Consider the following 17,347-nt stretch of genomic DNA (forward strand, 5'->3'; position numbering starts at 1 on the left):
AGGTATCATGAAATTTGGTGCAAAATACACTAGGGTTATACAATTTACAAAATAACCATTAAAAAAATAGAAAAAAATAGATTATCCAAATCCATGCCTACACCTCAAATACAGGACTTTAGAATCTTAGACTTCTAAATCTTACATCCCAAATACAGACCTTTGTAATTTACAGGCTTATTTCCAGACTTTTGATTTACTTTCTTGTGACACAACCTGTTATTTTGTAATGGTTTGTTTTGATATTTATTTGTTTTTTTTAAAAAAAACAATAATAAAATTTGGAAATGAAATTAATAATGAGGTTTAAAAGGGAAAAAGAAACATAGAATTAACAAGATAATGCTAATATTATCACACAGCTCATAATATTTCATTTCTTCTCAATACGTTGGTTGTCACACGCATCTTCCTATTTCAAGTAAAATAGTAAAACGACGTCGTATTAAGAAAAAGCCTTCAAAAAACGACACAGCCCTCTCTTTTCCCTCTCCTCAATCTTCCTCTTTAAAAATCTCTCCCCAAATTCCTCACAGATTCCATAAGATTCATCTTCAATTCTCTCCACAGCCATGGACGGCGGCAGAATCGGCCTGAGCAGCGCTCTGTGGCGGTCGTTCAGAAACGGCGATTTCGAAGAAGAAGACGTCTGGCATGTTCTCAACGACAAATCCACAACCACTTCAGAAACCTTCGATCATTCCAAATTCTCCAGCGATTCATATGTTTTTGAATCCGACTTTCTTCCGTCCGCTTCCAGAATGATCCCGAGGCCGAACGGCGGCGGATATACTCAGATTGTGCCGAGATCGGCTCCTCGATCGATACCGCAGTGGTTCAAACGTGAGGGAAGTAGAAACCCTAGGACAGTGGGATTGGAACAGGACGATGAGGATGGAGTTGACGGCGATGGCGGCGACGGCAGCGATAGCGCGGAGGAGGACGAAGAAGAAGAAGGATTTGATAACAGAGTTCCGCCGCATGAATTAATAGCGAAGAGATTGGCTAGGGCTCAGATCTCGTCGTTCTCTGTGTTTGAAGGAGTTGGAAGAACTTTGAAAGGGAGAGATCTGAGTAAAGTAAGAAATGCTGTTCTTAACAAAACTGGATTTCTCGAATCGCTATAATACACCCAAAATTTGGGGATATGTGAATAGTTTTTTTTCCCCTTTTTAGTTGGGGGTATTTTTGACATTTTTATATTCTACTTTTTTCCATTTTAGTTTAAATACTATTTTTCTCTCAAAATCTTATTATCGACGTTCATATTTTAATCTTTGAGTGAATCCAAAGTCTAACATTTATTAGATAAAGATATGTCGTAAGGAAAATCATTACTATAGGCAATTGTAAAATATAACAACTAAGCTGAGAGTATTAGAAGATATAACACAATACAAAAAAAATTGTAGATATAACAAAATTTAGATAGTCTATTAGTGATAGATCATAACATTAGTAGAAATCTATCACTAATTGATTATATCCTTTGTTATATTTGCATTTTTTTAAAATATTGTTATACACTTAATTATTATCACTAGAAATAATATTTATTGCAATTACCTTTATTTTTCTAATGATATGAGAGATTTTGAGTGAAATCAAATTAAAGTCTTTATATAAAAAATAGACAATTACAAAATATAACAATCAAGCTGAGGGTATTAGTAGATATAACACAATACAAATATTTAGTTTGTCTTAACTAGATGTTCCACCTCAAAGCGTAAGTAAAACAAATATAAATTTCGGAAGAAACATCTAAATTGATTAATTAAAAAATTTTAGAGTTTAAATTGATATAATTATTGGTTTTTGACTTTTAATTGATAGAATCTCAAATTGTATGAGTATAAATGGATCTTTTTTTTTCTAACAAAATTTGTTGATAAAAGCTAGAATAAATAGAGAAATTTGGAGGGTAAAAATAGTATTTAAACTTTTTTTTTTCTTTTCCTATATTTGGATTTGGATAAATTATGCCAATTGGATAGCAGCTGAAAATTCAGCTCAATGTGGCTTTAAAAGAAATTCAGGTAGTATAAATAAATTATTTATAAAAGAGTAATTATTTTAAATGGTAAAATATATGAAAATAATTTCAAATATAATAAAATGTTATTACAATGACAACGTTAGATATCTAATAAGATAGATTCTACTATATTTTAAAATTAACATTTAAAAAAATATTAAAGTCCTGGGCAAATCTAGTCCTTGAAAAATGTAGAGATATTGTCTGGAATCATTACGATCAGCATGTTTTTTTATTTGTCTTTGACAAAATATTAATAGTTAATTAGTGAACATAAAATCATGATGTGACAACATTATATATAAAAGGAGTCTAAATTAATTTTACGATTAAATTTACAAATAAATTTAATTTCTATGAATTGAAAAAAAAAAAAGAATTTAGTCATTACATTTTCTAACTTAGAATTTAATCTTTATTATTTGATAAAACCTCATCAGTAATTCTTATAATTGAATTAAATTCTCATAACTAATTTTTAAGTAAACTTTTTTATGAAAATTTTATCAAATTATAGTAAATAAATTCAAATTATAAACTATAGAAACTAAATTTTAACATCCTACGAGTAATAATATTGAATAAATTTACAATTTAATCTAATGATAAATAAATAAATCCCCTTAATTGGGTCCTTATAAATTTAAATATTTCCTTATCAGTATAATCTTTTAAGATGAATACAAATCCAACAAGTATGGTCTCTTGCACTGAAAATTATTGTGAAAGGATTATGATAAGATTGTAGTTAAATTAGATTGAGAATGATAATAATAATAATCAAGAAGAAGAAGTGAGAGAATAACACAATAGTTTTACGTGGAAAACTCCTAAATAAATTAGGGTAAAAACTATGGGTAAGGATAGAATAAATCCACGGTATAAAATAGGAATTATAAATCTTCTTTCTTATAAGAAAGAACAAGCTCGCTTATAAAAAAAATTCTCTCTATTTTATTTCTCACACTTTGCTCATTTGTTGGAGATTTTGAGATTGTTTGACAGCCATGGATCCCCTCCTATTTATAGCCCAAAGTAATTTGGTCATCAAGTCAATTCAATGGCTCCAATTTGTTCTTAATAGATGAGAAGGATAGGTGGTTCCAATTCTCTTCGATCAATGTGAAAGTTCTAATGATTATAAATTGTTCATAGACAAAGTATTATAAGATCCAATGACCCAAAATTATCTTAAAAAAATCTTTTTGAATAATAAAAAAATTTCTTGATAATTATCCCACAAAAATGAGATTAATTATACATTTGGTTGTTGGATTTATTCATGTTTTTAAATTAATAAGCTTTATCTTGTTTCCATATTATTAAAATAAAGATGCTAAATTAACATAAAATGTTGAAAGAGCAAAGAGAAGCATTTAGATTAACATGAATATCTTTTTATAAATGGCTCATGTTGGAAAAATCATAAAACTCAATTCATCATTATTCTAAAATAAATGTATAGAATAATTAAGATATAGGACCTAAACATGGATAAAAAATCAGTTTATGGTCTTCCTTGACTATGTAATTCAGATCATAATGGGTAGACCCTCACTATCAGATGAAGAATAAGAGACTAAAGAGACATAACATTTTGGGGACCATAACTCTATATTTATTAATTGATCCTAGGATTTTCATAATTCTTTAGAACCAATTGGTTGGTTTTTACTCAACAGACCACACTTCTATATGGAAAATTATGCGCCCATAACTGAGATCATACAATATGCCATTAAATAGCCCAAATGTAATTGCTATTTAGTTTGTTACCCACATATGAATTAATGTTGGAAATGGCAAGGCCCTCAGAATGACGAATAGTAAACCGTCAAGGCACGACGGTCAAGCAAAAAGCAAAACCTGCAAAACAGAAACTCGTTATAGGCTGAGTCGCGGAGCTCGCTCTCTTTAAGACATTTTGCAGTTCTGCCCAAGTGTGCAAGTAGGTCTGAAAATTTCTACGTCGTCCCCAGGATAAAACAGTCAAATGAAAACTGATCGGAAATGCACCGTTACCGACCGGAACGTACACTATTTCTAAACTCACTGCTCGGGAAGCTAAGATGGAGGAGAAGAGGAAAATGAAGTAGGGAATGAAGAAATGAATTATGCATTACGAACTGCTAAAGGCCTCGCCTTTTACAGGCCTTCAGCGTTGAACGGTAGGGAGCGAGAAGTGTGCTCCATCACAGAACGTGCGCGGACGGTACGGATGAGCGGACGAATGGACCGTTTCTCCCTTTTTTTCTATTAAAAAAATAGTAATAATAAAAAAAATATTTTTTTATTAAAAATAATCATCACACTCGCCTCACCCGATCGACGGGTGCGTGTGAGGGACGTCCATCGAACCCATATTGGTCTATCTTCTCACTCCCTCCAAAACATGGGTACCCCTTGAGGCCCAAACCCAAAACACAAGGTTGGAGTACATAAAGGAAACTTCCAACACCAAATTTTCCAACGTGGGATTCTCAAACAAAAAAAGTTAGTTCCCTCTAATTTTGAAAATTAAAATTTTCACCCAACAATTAATCATTAAATTAATTCCAATAGTTCATTCCATTATAAATCACATTAGAACTACAAACAACAATATCGAACATAAGACAACGATAAAACTAAGAAAGGTTATTGTAAGACCTAACCAACCAAAATAGGGATCACCTTGTTGATAGATCTAGAGATGAAATAAAATACTTTAAGATAATTCATCAAGTGCAAACCTATGGAAGAGAAGAAGATATGTTATATTGGCATGAATTAAATATTCGATTCGACCCAAATATTTGAGAAGTCTGTCACATGCCTTAAAAGTTGAAGCCAATAAAATGAGATCTTTTTAATAAGAAAAGGAAAAAGGGTAAATAATTCAAAGTTGTAACTTTAAGACTTTTGCAAATAGCCAACAAGTAGTAACCACCAACGTCGGACCACCTTTCTACCAATTGACCAAATATATAATAAATATAATCTTTGGATCACGTGCGTGTCACCATCTTCCAACAAATTTTCAATTTAATTTTAGGTTTAAATTTTATTTTGATTTAGTCCATAAACTTTTTGAAACGTGTATTTTAGTTCTTACATTTTTTAAAAAATGTTTATTTTAGTTGATGTTGTTGAGATTTTGTTAACTAAGGCCCTTTGGTTGTTTTTGAAAATTAAGTTATAGGTTCACCTCGAAAACTAAAAAAATATATTCTTTTATTATCTAGGTTTAAAAAACCAAACGAAATTTTTGAAAACTAAAAAAATAGTTTTGAAAAACTTGTTTTTGTTTTTTTGAATTTGGCTAAAAATTCAACAATTGTTGCAAATCATTGTAAGAAATGAGAAGAAAATAAGCTTAGTTTTCAAAAAACAAAAACAAAAAGTAAAATGGTTATCAGAGGGGGCCTAGATGTGAGGTGACTTAGTGTTTTAGATGACTAGGCTTTAGATGACTTAACTAGAATACTAAATAAGTTAGTCTCAACTTTGGGCTAAAAATTATAGGCTTATATTTCTTGGTCAGTTGTGGAGATTTTTATTATACAACTCAAAAAAGATTTAAAAACAAACTGATATTGGCACATAGAGATAGGCGAGCCGAAAAGAATTGAGATATCACATATTGGGGTGGGAAAATCAAACCTCTAACTTTAAGGTTGACGATATAAATATTAGGTCAGTTGAGTTATGTTCATTTTGACTCTCATTAAACAACTTGAAAGATAAAAAGACTCAAGTATGTTATTCACACTCCAAAATTATTCCGAAAGTTTATAAAAAGTGTACACTCACTAATTTATGAATCTGCAAGCAAATAACATGAAGGAAAAAAGTCCATCAAATTTCCGTCGACATGTTAATATTTCAATCAATATTCCACGTTTCCATAGTTCAATATCGACATGAAGGATGAATCGATATTTCTATTGTATCGTAGTCCATAAAAAAAACCAAACAAAAAAAAATATTACTAATATAAATATCATGTAAATATTAGACATCTTAACTTATTTAAAAATAACAATGTTATTTTATTAATTTAAATTTATTTTTTGAATTTTTGTTTTTATAATATTTCCATAAATTCTATTGAAATTAACATTTTATCAATATTTTCACTGAAATTTTCGTGAAACTAAGACCTCGATATTTCCATTAATATCGACATTTTAAACCTTGATTATATGGTCAATTTGGATAAAATTTGACTTTGAAAGGGAATATATTTAAAATTTATTAAAAATATGTGGACCAAAATTGAACATTGATTAAAATTAAATAAAGCTTAAAGTATAATAATCAAAATGATATTTCAGTCTGAATTTTATGATACTAAAAGAATGAATTTTTTTCAATACGAATATAGTTAAACCGATATAAAATGTGTTTTAGAATAAAATGTAACAGGTTTCAAATGAAGGAAAAAGAAGAATGGAGTTTAATACAATAAATAAATTAGCGTTAATCCCAATTCTCAAGTTTTCTTATTAATCAATCCAAATTAATTGTGAGATTTTTTTTAGAAGCATAAATTAATTATGATATTTTTAAGTGTTAGTTTTATAACAAAATTTCCCACTTCAACATGCTATATTAAAATTATTCCCCAAGTTTACATCAACCTTGTCATGATCCATGAAAGCAACCTATTACCTACAATTCACAGAAAATTCAAATTGAAGTATAGAAACTTTCTTTTGTTTTATTTTATGTTTGTCATTTTCCTAGTCCTTTTAGTGGAACATTCAAAATTTAATACATGTAACTTTTATAAAAAGAAGGTCTAAGTTCAACGTGCTAACAAAAATAATAACAAAACTGTTGAGGAATACAATGGAGTACAACCAAAACATAGATAGGAAGAAAATATAATATAATAATAAATATATAATAAAATAATAAAATATAAAAAATTATGTAAATATAAAAAAATTTGAAGTGGATTTTTTCACCAATGTGCATTTTTTCAAAATCCACAAAATGCCATTATTTATAGGTAAATTGACAAGTAGAATATGGAATTACATGGAAACTAATAGAGTGTAGTCTTGAGACACATGAACAATACATGGGGTAATAAGAGTATGACATTGACACATGGCCTTAGGACACTAAGCATGATATCTATATCACTTCATTCATAATATTTATAATACTTCCTCTTAGATCCCATTATATATATGAAATATGTCTCGTTAAAACCTTACTAGGAAAAAATCTAATGGAAAAAAAAATTATAGTGAAGGGAAAAGAGTACATATTTCATAGAATTTAATACTGCTAAAAGAATACAATATTTTTGCTCCCTTCATGGAAACATCACTTCAGATCCTGGGTCACCACATTCCAATATTGTGTACCAATTTTTCAAAGGTTATGGTAGGTAATGTCTTTGTAAATAAGTCTGTCAGGTTATCCTTTGAACAAATTTGTTGTATGGTGATGTTGCCATTTTCTTATAGATCATGAGTATAGAAAAATCATGGTAAAATATGTTTTATTCTATCTCCTTTAATATATCCTCATTTAATTTGAGTTACACATACTGTGTTATCTTCATATAATGTTGTTGGAAGATTTTTATTAGAAACCAAGACACATTTTCCATGAATTTGTTAAGTCATCGATCTTAGCCATGCATATTCTTGACTAGCTTTGTGAATTGCAAGAATTTTAGTACGATTTGAGGAAGTATCTGTTATGGTTTATTTTACCGATCGCCATGATATATCAGTTCCTTCACATGTAAACAGATAGTTTGTTTGAGACCCAACTTTGTGTGGATCAGATAAATATCTAGAATCTGTATAAACAACTAGATCAAAATTCAATTCATTTGAATTTACAAACCTATATAAATCGTTCCTCGAAGATAGCAAAGTATATGCTTAATTCCATCCCAATGTCTTTTTGTCGGAGAAGAACTATATCTAGCTAAACTGAAAATACAATATCTGGTCTTGTATTATTAGCAAGATACATAAGTGCACCAATTGTACTAAGATATGGTACTTCAGAACTAAGAAGTTCTTCATTATTATCTCGAGGTTGAAAAATATATTTCTTCACATCCAGTGAATGAACTTCGATTGGAATGTTTAATGGATGTGCTTTGTTGATATAGAACCTTTTCAAAATTCTTCCTGTATAAGTTGACTGATGAACAAATATCTCATTTGCTAAATGTTTAAGTTGTAAGCCAAAACAAATTTTTGTTTTTCCAAGATCTTTCATCTCAAATTCTTTTTTAAGATATTCTATTGCCTTTGAAAGCTCTTCAGAAGTTCCTATTATATTTAAGTCAACAACATATATAGTTATAATTGCAATGCTTGACAGTAATTTCTTTATAAAAAGACATGGATATATTGGATTATTTTGATACATTACAAATTTCACCTTTGTTGAAGGACAAAAAAATATCTACATTGATGGCCAAAAAACGTCAAGAAGTCAAACATCAAGAAAACCTGACCATCAAGAAAACTATTTTTGTTGATGGCAAAAAAACATCACGGAAACTCTTTCTTGACGTTTTTTGCCATCAAGAAATAGTACTTTGATCTTTTTTGGCCATCAACTATATGGAAAAACCATCAAGAAAAATTCTTTTGTCGATACTTTTCGAATGTCAAAGTAAGATGATATTGACATTTTTTTCCATCAACTATTTTTTAAAAAGGTCAAGAAAACCCTTTTAATTGACTTTTTTACATGTAAAAAAACTATATTATTGTCTGTCTATATATGTTTTTATGTTTTTATTGATAGTTTTTAAGCGTCAACTATAAGTTGAAGGAGAAATTTTGGACCAATCACAAACTGGTCATTTACTAAATTAATGACGAAATTCTAAATCGTCAAATTTGGGACCAATTAGAAGTTGACATGTGTCCCAAATTGAAGTTGAGGACAAATTCCAATGACGTTTTTATCATGATCGTTGAATCGGATAAAATTAATTTGACCCAATTTGATATTGGGTTAAAGTCCAACTAAGCCCAAAAATATGCTGAATTTGACCCAAATGACAAATCAGGCCTAAACCTAACTAATTAGGCCCAAGGGCCAGACCTATGGACCAACCAAGCCCAAATTCAACTAATTAGGTCCAAAGGCTAGACCCATGGACCAGCCAAGTCCAAGTCCAACTAATTGAGCCCAAAGGCCCATAGATCAACCAAGCCCAAGCCCATTAAGCCCACTAGAGAACTCTACAAATAGAGGAGCTCTCTTCATTTGTGGAGGTTGGAAATTCTACACTTCAGAAAGCCTAGAGAAAATTCTCTACAATCAAAAGACTCCCTGACTCCTGAAGCTGCACATCCTTGAAGACTTGTGTCTCTTGAAGATTCACAGTTTCTTCCAAGATTTTGACTTCAAGAACATCATGTGCTCTACTTCCATAAGTCAAGCGTACGCATTCCACTGAGAGAGAATAAGAGGATCATAGAGATCGAACCACATCGCATCAAATCAACATCAACATCCAACTCCACGAAATACGTTTCTCAACCTCATGCAAACAAATTGACATGTCTAGTGGGACAATCTCTACCCCTCATCTCTCTCTCAACATTCAAACAAATCAATGACACCAAAGAGGGCTGCATCAAAAGCAACTGCTGCAAGCGACTTCTACACGGGACCTCTCACCAGCAGTCGTTCAAAGGAAGTTATGCAAGAGCAAAAACAAGGTTCTGTCATTACGCATAACATCTTGAAATAGATGACAGAGTCTCCTAAAGGCAGGATTGTCATCAAGGAAAATCCCGTTTTTGAAAACTTTACTTCTGTCTCCAGAAAGTCAAAGAGGGAATCACACTTAGATGTGATTTCTGTCATGATGATGGATGTAACAATCAAGGCGGCCATGGCAAAAATGGAAAGAAAGATAAATTTTCTGATGAAAGCTGTTGAGGAGCGAGATCATGAGATCACTGCCTTAAGAGAACAGATGCAAACTTGTGTAACTATTGAATCGAGCCAAACTCTTGTTGTCAAAGCAAATGAAAAAGGGAAGACCGTATTAGAGGAAAACTAACTGCAACAATCAACTTCTATTGTTTGTCGGTTTAATAGTTGCAAGATATGATCATGACCTCCATAAATGCTCAATATGGAGGCCCATCTCAGACCTCTTTTATATATTCTAAGCTATACCCTAGAGAATTGATAGCTTAAGGATGCTTGTTGGGTCCCAACCTCTAAATGTCACACCCCGCCCCAGACTACCATTTGAGCCTGAGGAAGGGCGTAACTGCAGCAGTTATCAACCCTTTCGTTGACACTTACTGCTTAATAACTCTTGTGAAAATAACTCTGATACCAATGTACATATTGAACAATCAACTGATTAAGTAGGCCCATTTTATTTTACAACAATGTAACGTTTATACAACTCAAAGACTTAACAACAAAGTTTACAACAACAACCGTAAAACCCTCTGAAAGTGTAACTGTGGCACGTGGCAGACTTGACCATAGAGCACCCTGGAACTTCTCACCTTACATTACCTGGGGGGGGGGGGGTAAAACATAAAACATGGAAAACATGAGCTATAAAGCCCAGTGAGTGGTGCCTTTAGATAAACAAATAACTTTGTCAACAGAAATATACTTTTAGGAAAGCAATACATAGTCAACAAGAACATTACCAAAAGTTTCATTATTATTTTCCAGCCAAACCGCTGGACAATCCCCAGCTCGACCGCTGGTTAAACAATCAACCCCAGCTTGACCGCTGGTTATCACATAATAAAAACATCCCCAGTACTTTCACACGTATACTAAGAAAACAACAATTCCTGTGGAAACTTTCCCTGTACCCTATTATCCCGCCAATGTGCACATCGACTATTTTTCCGCTAGTTATGCTTAGGTAACTTGACTATATTTTCCTCCGGTCGTCACCGACTATCATTTTCCGCTGACTGAAGCTGACTATAATTTCCTGCCAAATACCCTTTTCAAGCATGCTAACTATGTATCCGGGGTACAATTTTAGTTTCCAAAACAAATATACAAGCAATATCTTAACAAGCATAGTAATCAGATAAACATATATCCCTGATCATGCAATTTAACATTATCCCCTACATATATTTACCTATATATAGAAATTATATCAACAATACAATACACAATAACCACTCACCTTGGTTGGTTAGGAACTTTCCTTTCCGAAGTTCCTTAGATTTTCTTGGTTTCCCTTTTTGAACCCTAAATTCTAGATTCAAATATCAGCTTAGATTACTCATAGTTCCAGAGCTTAGTTTAAGATACTTCCTTCTGTAAACATGTTCTAAAATGTCTCATAAATCTTACCATAAAATATTAGCTTAGAAATCTTCGTGGTTTAGCCGGAATCTTCAAAACATCAATACTGGCCCAGCTTACCCAACAGCCTGACCCTTCTGTCATTTTTCTCAGCTTCAGCCAGATTCCTTAGAGATTCCTCTCCGAAAGCCCCACCATGAAAACTAGACTCTCATATCTTTCATATGGCTTTAGAATCACTCCAAACGCATGAGTAAATTGGGAGAACTTCTTGTCCCAATTTGATGTTGTTTTCCAGACTTCACTATCCAATGCATCCTCTTTGAAATTCTATGATCAATGCATGGATTTTGGCCTCAACGCAAGGTTTGCTCAACTCTCCCACTCTTTTTAATGTATTTTTGAATTGTGATCTAAAAATGAAGTCTTTTGGCCTTATTTATAGGCGTCCAAGATGGCTCCATGACCGACACCTCCTACTTGGCTGCATGACCAAGTGTCTCTTCCTTACACCATCAACGCAATCTTGCATCAGCACAATCTAAGTGTCCTCCTATGTAGCCAACACACGAGCTTCCAATCTGATGCAACCACCTCAAATTATTAAGGCTTAAGGCTTCCTCTCAAGAAGACACATGGCTTGATGACGTTTTCTAGGTGATCTCATCCTTTATATGCGTCCAACTCTTGGATGTTCAACGCATAGTCCACTACTCAACGCCTAGCAACCCAACTTAGCCATCGCAATCCAACTTAGCCATCGCAAGAGCCAGCCATCACCAACGCATAGGATGGCCATTCATCCTCGATGCATGGCTTATTAGGTATCACCGCATGGCTTGCTCGGCATGGGCGCATGGCGCTTGGCATAGGCGCTGGCCACCGACGCATGGGCGTGCTGCATAGGCGCTAGTCGCTCGACGCATTGGCTTGCTCGGCCGCATGAGCGCATGGCAAGGCGTTCGATGCATTGTAGGGGTGTTCGATGCACGGTCGCTCAGCAGGGCGCTTCGATGCATGGGCTGTGTGCTTGGCATGGCCGCTCGACGCATGGGCAGGGGCGCTTGGCTAGTAGCTTGGCATTGACGCATCACTCGACAGGGCTTTCTCGTCCGCTTGATGCATAGACACTGCCATTGACGCATCGTTCGCTCGTCCGCTCGACACATGGGTGCTTCCATTGACGCATCGCTTGGCACGATAGCTTGGCCTGCTTCGACGCATGGCTAGGCAGTTTGGCTGAGCCTGCTCGACGCATGGCACCCTCCAGCCTTCTTGCCATCCTAATGCCTCATCCTTGGCTGCCATCCTTCAACCGCCTGCCACCTTTCAACACATCCTTCCATTTTCCTTCCATCACCAACGCATCCGACGCATCCATCATCCAACACATCCAATGCATCCAACACATCCAATGCATCCAATGCATCCAACGCATCCATCCAGCCTAATGTGTTGGTCTAACCTCCAAGGCATGCGTCACTCCCACTTCAACTTCTCCCTTGGCCTAAATAATCTCTCCAAGATCTTATGGCCAACGCATAGCAATGCCTAATCTAACACTTAGTCAAATTTTCATCAATTTAAGCTTAACTCAAAACTACTCAAGGAAAATCTATTTAACACTCAGAAATTTCCTTCTCATCAACATAGGATTTAACTTTCACTTAGTTAATTTCCATATGCTTAAGTAAGGAAAATGGAAATCCGGGTTTCACACTAAAGTTCCAGTAATTCGATGGAAAGGGTAACCTAAAGCAACACATTGCTCACTTTGTTGAAACATGCGAGACTTTCACACAAGTTGCAACATCCCTTGCTTATTGCTTTCAAGCCGCGGGAACCAGAGGAGATCTGCTAGTCAAGCAGTTAGTCAAAACCCTGAAAGGAAATGATTTTGATTGGTACACTGAGGTGATAGACAGTTGGGAGTAACTTGAAAGAGAATTCTTGAATCGTTTCTATAACACCAGGCACACTGTTGGCATAATGAAGTTGACAAATGCCAAGTGATGGCGGGAAATTAGAAGTCAATTTTACTCGACAACTAAAATCCTATGGACGTAGTATGTGATGCATGTTCCTAAGATATGCGCTGGTAGTCATGCGTTGGACTGATAATGCGTTAATGAATGTATGCGATGACCATGCGTCCTGCCACAAGTTTTCTTGCGCTCACGCCAAGTATAACGCGAACGCAAGTTTCTCGGGTAATCCGAGGTCGAACACAGGGACTTGTAGCTATATGTATACGGTAATGTACATTCGGCGGTTTGAATAAAAGAATGGAAGGGATGTTGCTAAGCTAATCCTACTCCTACTCCTATCAGATAACGCAATGAGAATATGCATGAAAGGTAGAGATACGACAAACCTTGACATGAAATAAATGTGTGGGAAAATAGATAAAATGCAGAGATGTTTTCATTGCAACCTTTAAGAGCGATCGCAAGGGCAACCCTAGTCAACGCAAGCCAATGTGATCATGCTACACTCATGCACGACAAATCATTTTCCAATGCAAATGCAGTGCTCCTAAGTCTAGGACGCATGTGTTGAACAGAAAAGTGTCCATAGAGCTTATTCCTAAGTCTCTACGCTTTTCCTATGCGATGATGCAAAATGCACACAACGCTACGGTGACCGCACACAATCGTATCCTATCGCTAGGATGCATGCGATGGGTTAATAGCAAACAGTGCTTATTCCTAAGCTCCTATTTCTTGTATTATGTATTCTAATCTGATACTCTTGAGCCTAGATTCTGACCTGGCCTTCCCAAGCCTAGATCCTATCCTTAGACTACCTTCGCGAGTATCCCTAATGGACGAATGAAGCATACATAATACAAGACAAGTGCATGAACTTGATCGACGCAAGATTGTTACTATCCCTAGTGAACAACGCATGCCTTGCTTAATGCGTCCAACCACTTACCCTCCTGGGCAGTTGATTGTTGTTGAGTTTACTCATAGACAAGCAATGCATTAGCCTATAGACAGGCGTTGCAGTAGCTTCACAATAAGCAAGTAAGATTACTCCCACACTCACACAACACACACCTCTCGACGGGTTGCTACATACTTCATATCCCTAATCCACATGGCTAAGTATTCGATACCCAAGCAATCCCACTAAATGTTGTATTGAAAGTGAAGATGCTAAGCAAAGAAGATGGAGATGGAGTCGAAGGAATAGAGAAATGCATTGAAAACAGATTGTATTAATTCCTTAATTCCAAAATGTCGTACAATACAATGTAAGAAAAGAAAGGGAAATGGAATGACCGGCTGAAAGCAAAGGCTTGCTTCCAGTGGATGTGCGTCAAGGCTGCCGATGGTGCCATGGATGGGTGGCGGAGCTGACTCTCTCGAGATCTAGCTTCGATCGAAGGCTCCGATTGTCACTCAGAATGGAGGAAGGAGATGAAGAACTCTAAGCCATCTTCTCACACAGTTTGTCTGGATCACGGGGAAAATCCTCGTATGGAGGGATATTCTTCAGATAACTTGAACTTCAGCTCGTCGGCTTCTATTTATAGAGTTTGGGTTACCGACAGCATTAATTGGACTGCTCTGAGTCTGTCTCTTATACACATCTAGATGTGTATAAGAGACAGACCTTGCGTTGATCCCATTAGTTTTCGTTGTCGCGTAGCTGCAATCATTCAATGGTCGCATTCGTTTAATACCGCAACTCTACATGATGACCGTAATCGCCTGACGAGTGCAACTCCAATGCGATGGACGCATACGAGTGATTACCGCAACATCCATGCATTGATCGATGCATTTGCCTTTGCGATGGAGTTTTTTTCTGCATGTGGTCGTCTATGCAGTGGTCCAGTCTCCACGTTTGCATTCATTTCTTGCATTAGCTACAAAAATAGAACATTGAACGAATAATTAACACAAAGTATGGGTTGGCTAAGATTCGACATGCTGATCGACGCAAGCTCATTTTCTCGTGAATTCCTTTCATGATTGCCGCATATTTTGCCTAAGAACTTTCATAATTCTAAGTAAAAGGCTTAAGTTTCTGCATCTGCCTGGCCAATTTGGAGAAAATCCTGAAAAGATGTGAAGAGACGAAATTGGTGCTTAACTAGGAAAAATGTCACTTCATGGTGATAGAGGGTATAATGTTGGGACACAAGGTCTCTTGAGAAGGGTTGGAAGTGGACAAAGCTAAGATTGACGTAATTGAAAATCTTCCACCTCCAACCAACGTGAAGACAGTGTGAAACTTCTTCGGGCATGCTGGATTCTACAGATGATTCGTTAAAGACTTTTCTAAGATAGCAAGACCATTGAGTGCGTTACTAGAGGCAAACAGAAAGTTTGAATTTGACAACAATTGCCTCAATGCATTTCGAATTTTAAAGGATGCACTGATTACCGCACCTGTCTTAATTGCGCCAGATTGGACACTACCGTTCGAAATCATGTGTGAGCAAGCGAGTATGCGAAGGGAGTCGCACTAGCATAAAAGAAGAAAACAATTTTGCATCCCATCACATATGTGAGTAAAAAACTCTGAACCCTACTCAAATTAATTATACCACCACTGAAAAAGAGCTCCTGGCTGTGATTTTTGCATTGGAAAAGTTTCGGGCATACTTGTTGGGAACTAAGGCACTCATTCATACTGATCACTTGGCAATCAAATATTTGATGACAAAGAGGGAGGCAAAGCTGAGATTGATCAGATGGGTTCTCCTCCTTCAAGAATTTGATATCGAGATAATTGATCGAAAGAGAACATAGAATCAAGTTGCGGATCACTTGTCCAGACTGGAAAATCCCGAGGTTGACCACAATGAATCTGAAGTGAGTGTCGTGTTTCCGGTTGAGTAGCTATTTTGCATAGAAGAACTTCCTTGGTATGCGGACATCGTTAATTATTTAGTCTGTGAACAATTTCCTAAAGATTACACCTACTATCAATGGAAGAAGCTCAAGAATGAATGCAGACACTACTATTGGGATAAGTCGAATCTGTATAAAAGAGGTGCAGACCAATCATTCAATTATGCGTACCAGATGCTGCTCAACAATGCATATTGTCATAGTGCCACGATTAACCTTATGGAGGGTACTTGGGAGGCAACGTATTGTAGCCAAAGTTTTACAAAGTGAATTCTTCTGGGCTTCGTTATTTAAGGATGCTACTGACTACACAATGAAATGTGATCGGTGTCAGCGCACTGGCAACATTTCATAGAAGAACACAATGTCGATGAATACTATCTTAGAGCTGGAACTATTCGACGTATGGAGGATTGATTTCATGGGACCATTCCCTTCTTTAAATGGTAAGCACTATATTTTATTAGCCGTTGATTATGTCTCCAAGTGGGTAGAGGCAATTGCATGCGCCGCAAGTGATGCGACGGTAGTCCCCAGTTCCTGAAGAAAAATATTTTCACGCGTTTTGGCACTCCCCGTGCCATCTTAAGTGATGAAGGATCACACTTTGTCAACCACAGTATAAAGAAGCTGCTGTGCAAGTACAACATCCTCCACAAAGTGGCCACCGCATTCCGTCTGCAAACAAATGGTCAAGCTGAAATGTCCAATTGGGAAATTAAATCGATACTTGAGAAGTCAAACCTTCGTAGAAAGATTGGGCAATGAAGCTTGATGATGCGTTATGGGCATACCGGACCACATTTAAAACACCTATAAGAATGTCCCTTTATGCGTTGGTATTCGGCAAAGCGTGTCACTTGCCCTTGAAGCTAGAATATAAAGCATTATGGGCAGTCAAGAAACTGAATTTCGATTTAAAGAAAGCAGGGGAAGCGCGGAAAATGCAATTGGTCGAGCTAGAAGAATGGAGGAACAACGCATATGAAAATGCAAAAATTTATAAGGAGCATACCAAGTGCTAGTATGATCAACGCATATGCGGCAAGAACCTCCAAGTCGGGCAGAAAGTCTTGCTTTTCAATTCACATCTGCAACTATTCCCGAGAAAGCTAAAGTCTCATTGGTCTGGATTGTTCATAATTCGACAAGTACTTCCGCA

At 35.6% G+C, this 17,347-nt stretch overlaps 1 protein-coding gene across 1 annotated transcript; it reads left to right on the plus strand.

Moving 5' to 3' along the window:
* Positions 1 to 354: 354 nt before the first annotated feature.
* LOC120086282 lies at positions 355 to 1,278 on the plus strand. Its single transcript, XM_039042841.1, has one exon. The coding sequence runs from the start codon at positions 573 to 575 to the stop codon at positions 1,125 to 1,127; it is 555 nt and encodes a 184-aa protein (XP_038898769.1). The 5' UTR covers positions 355 to 572; the 3' UTR covers positions 1,128 to 1,278.
* Positions 1,279 to 17,347: the final 16,069 nt, after the last annotated feature.

The sequence above is a fragment of the Benincasa hispida genome, chromosome 9 (assembly GCF_009727055.1).
Source record: "Benincasa hispida cultivar B227 chromosome 9, ASM972705v1, whole genome shotgun sequence".
Lineage (NCBI taxonomy): Eukaryota > Viridiplantae > Streptophyta > Magnoliopsida > Cucurbitales > Cucurbitaceae > Benincasa > Benincasa hispida.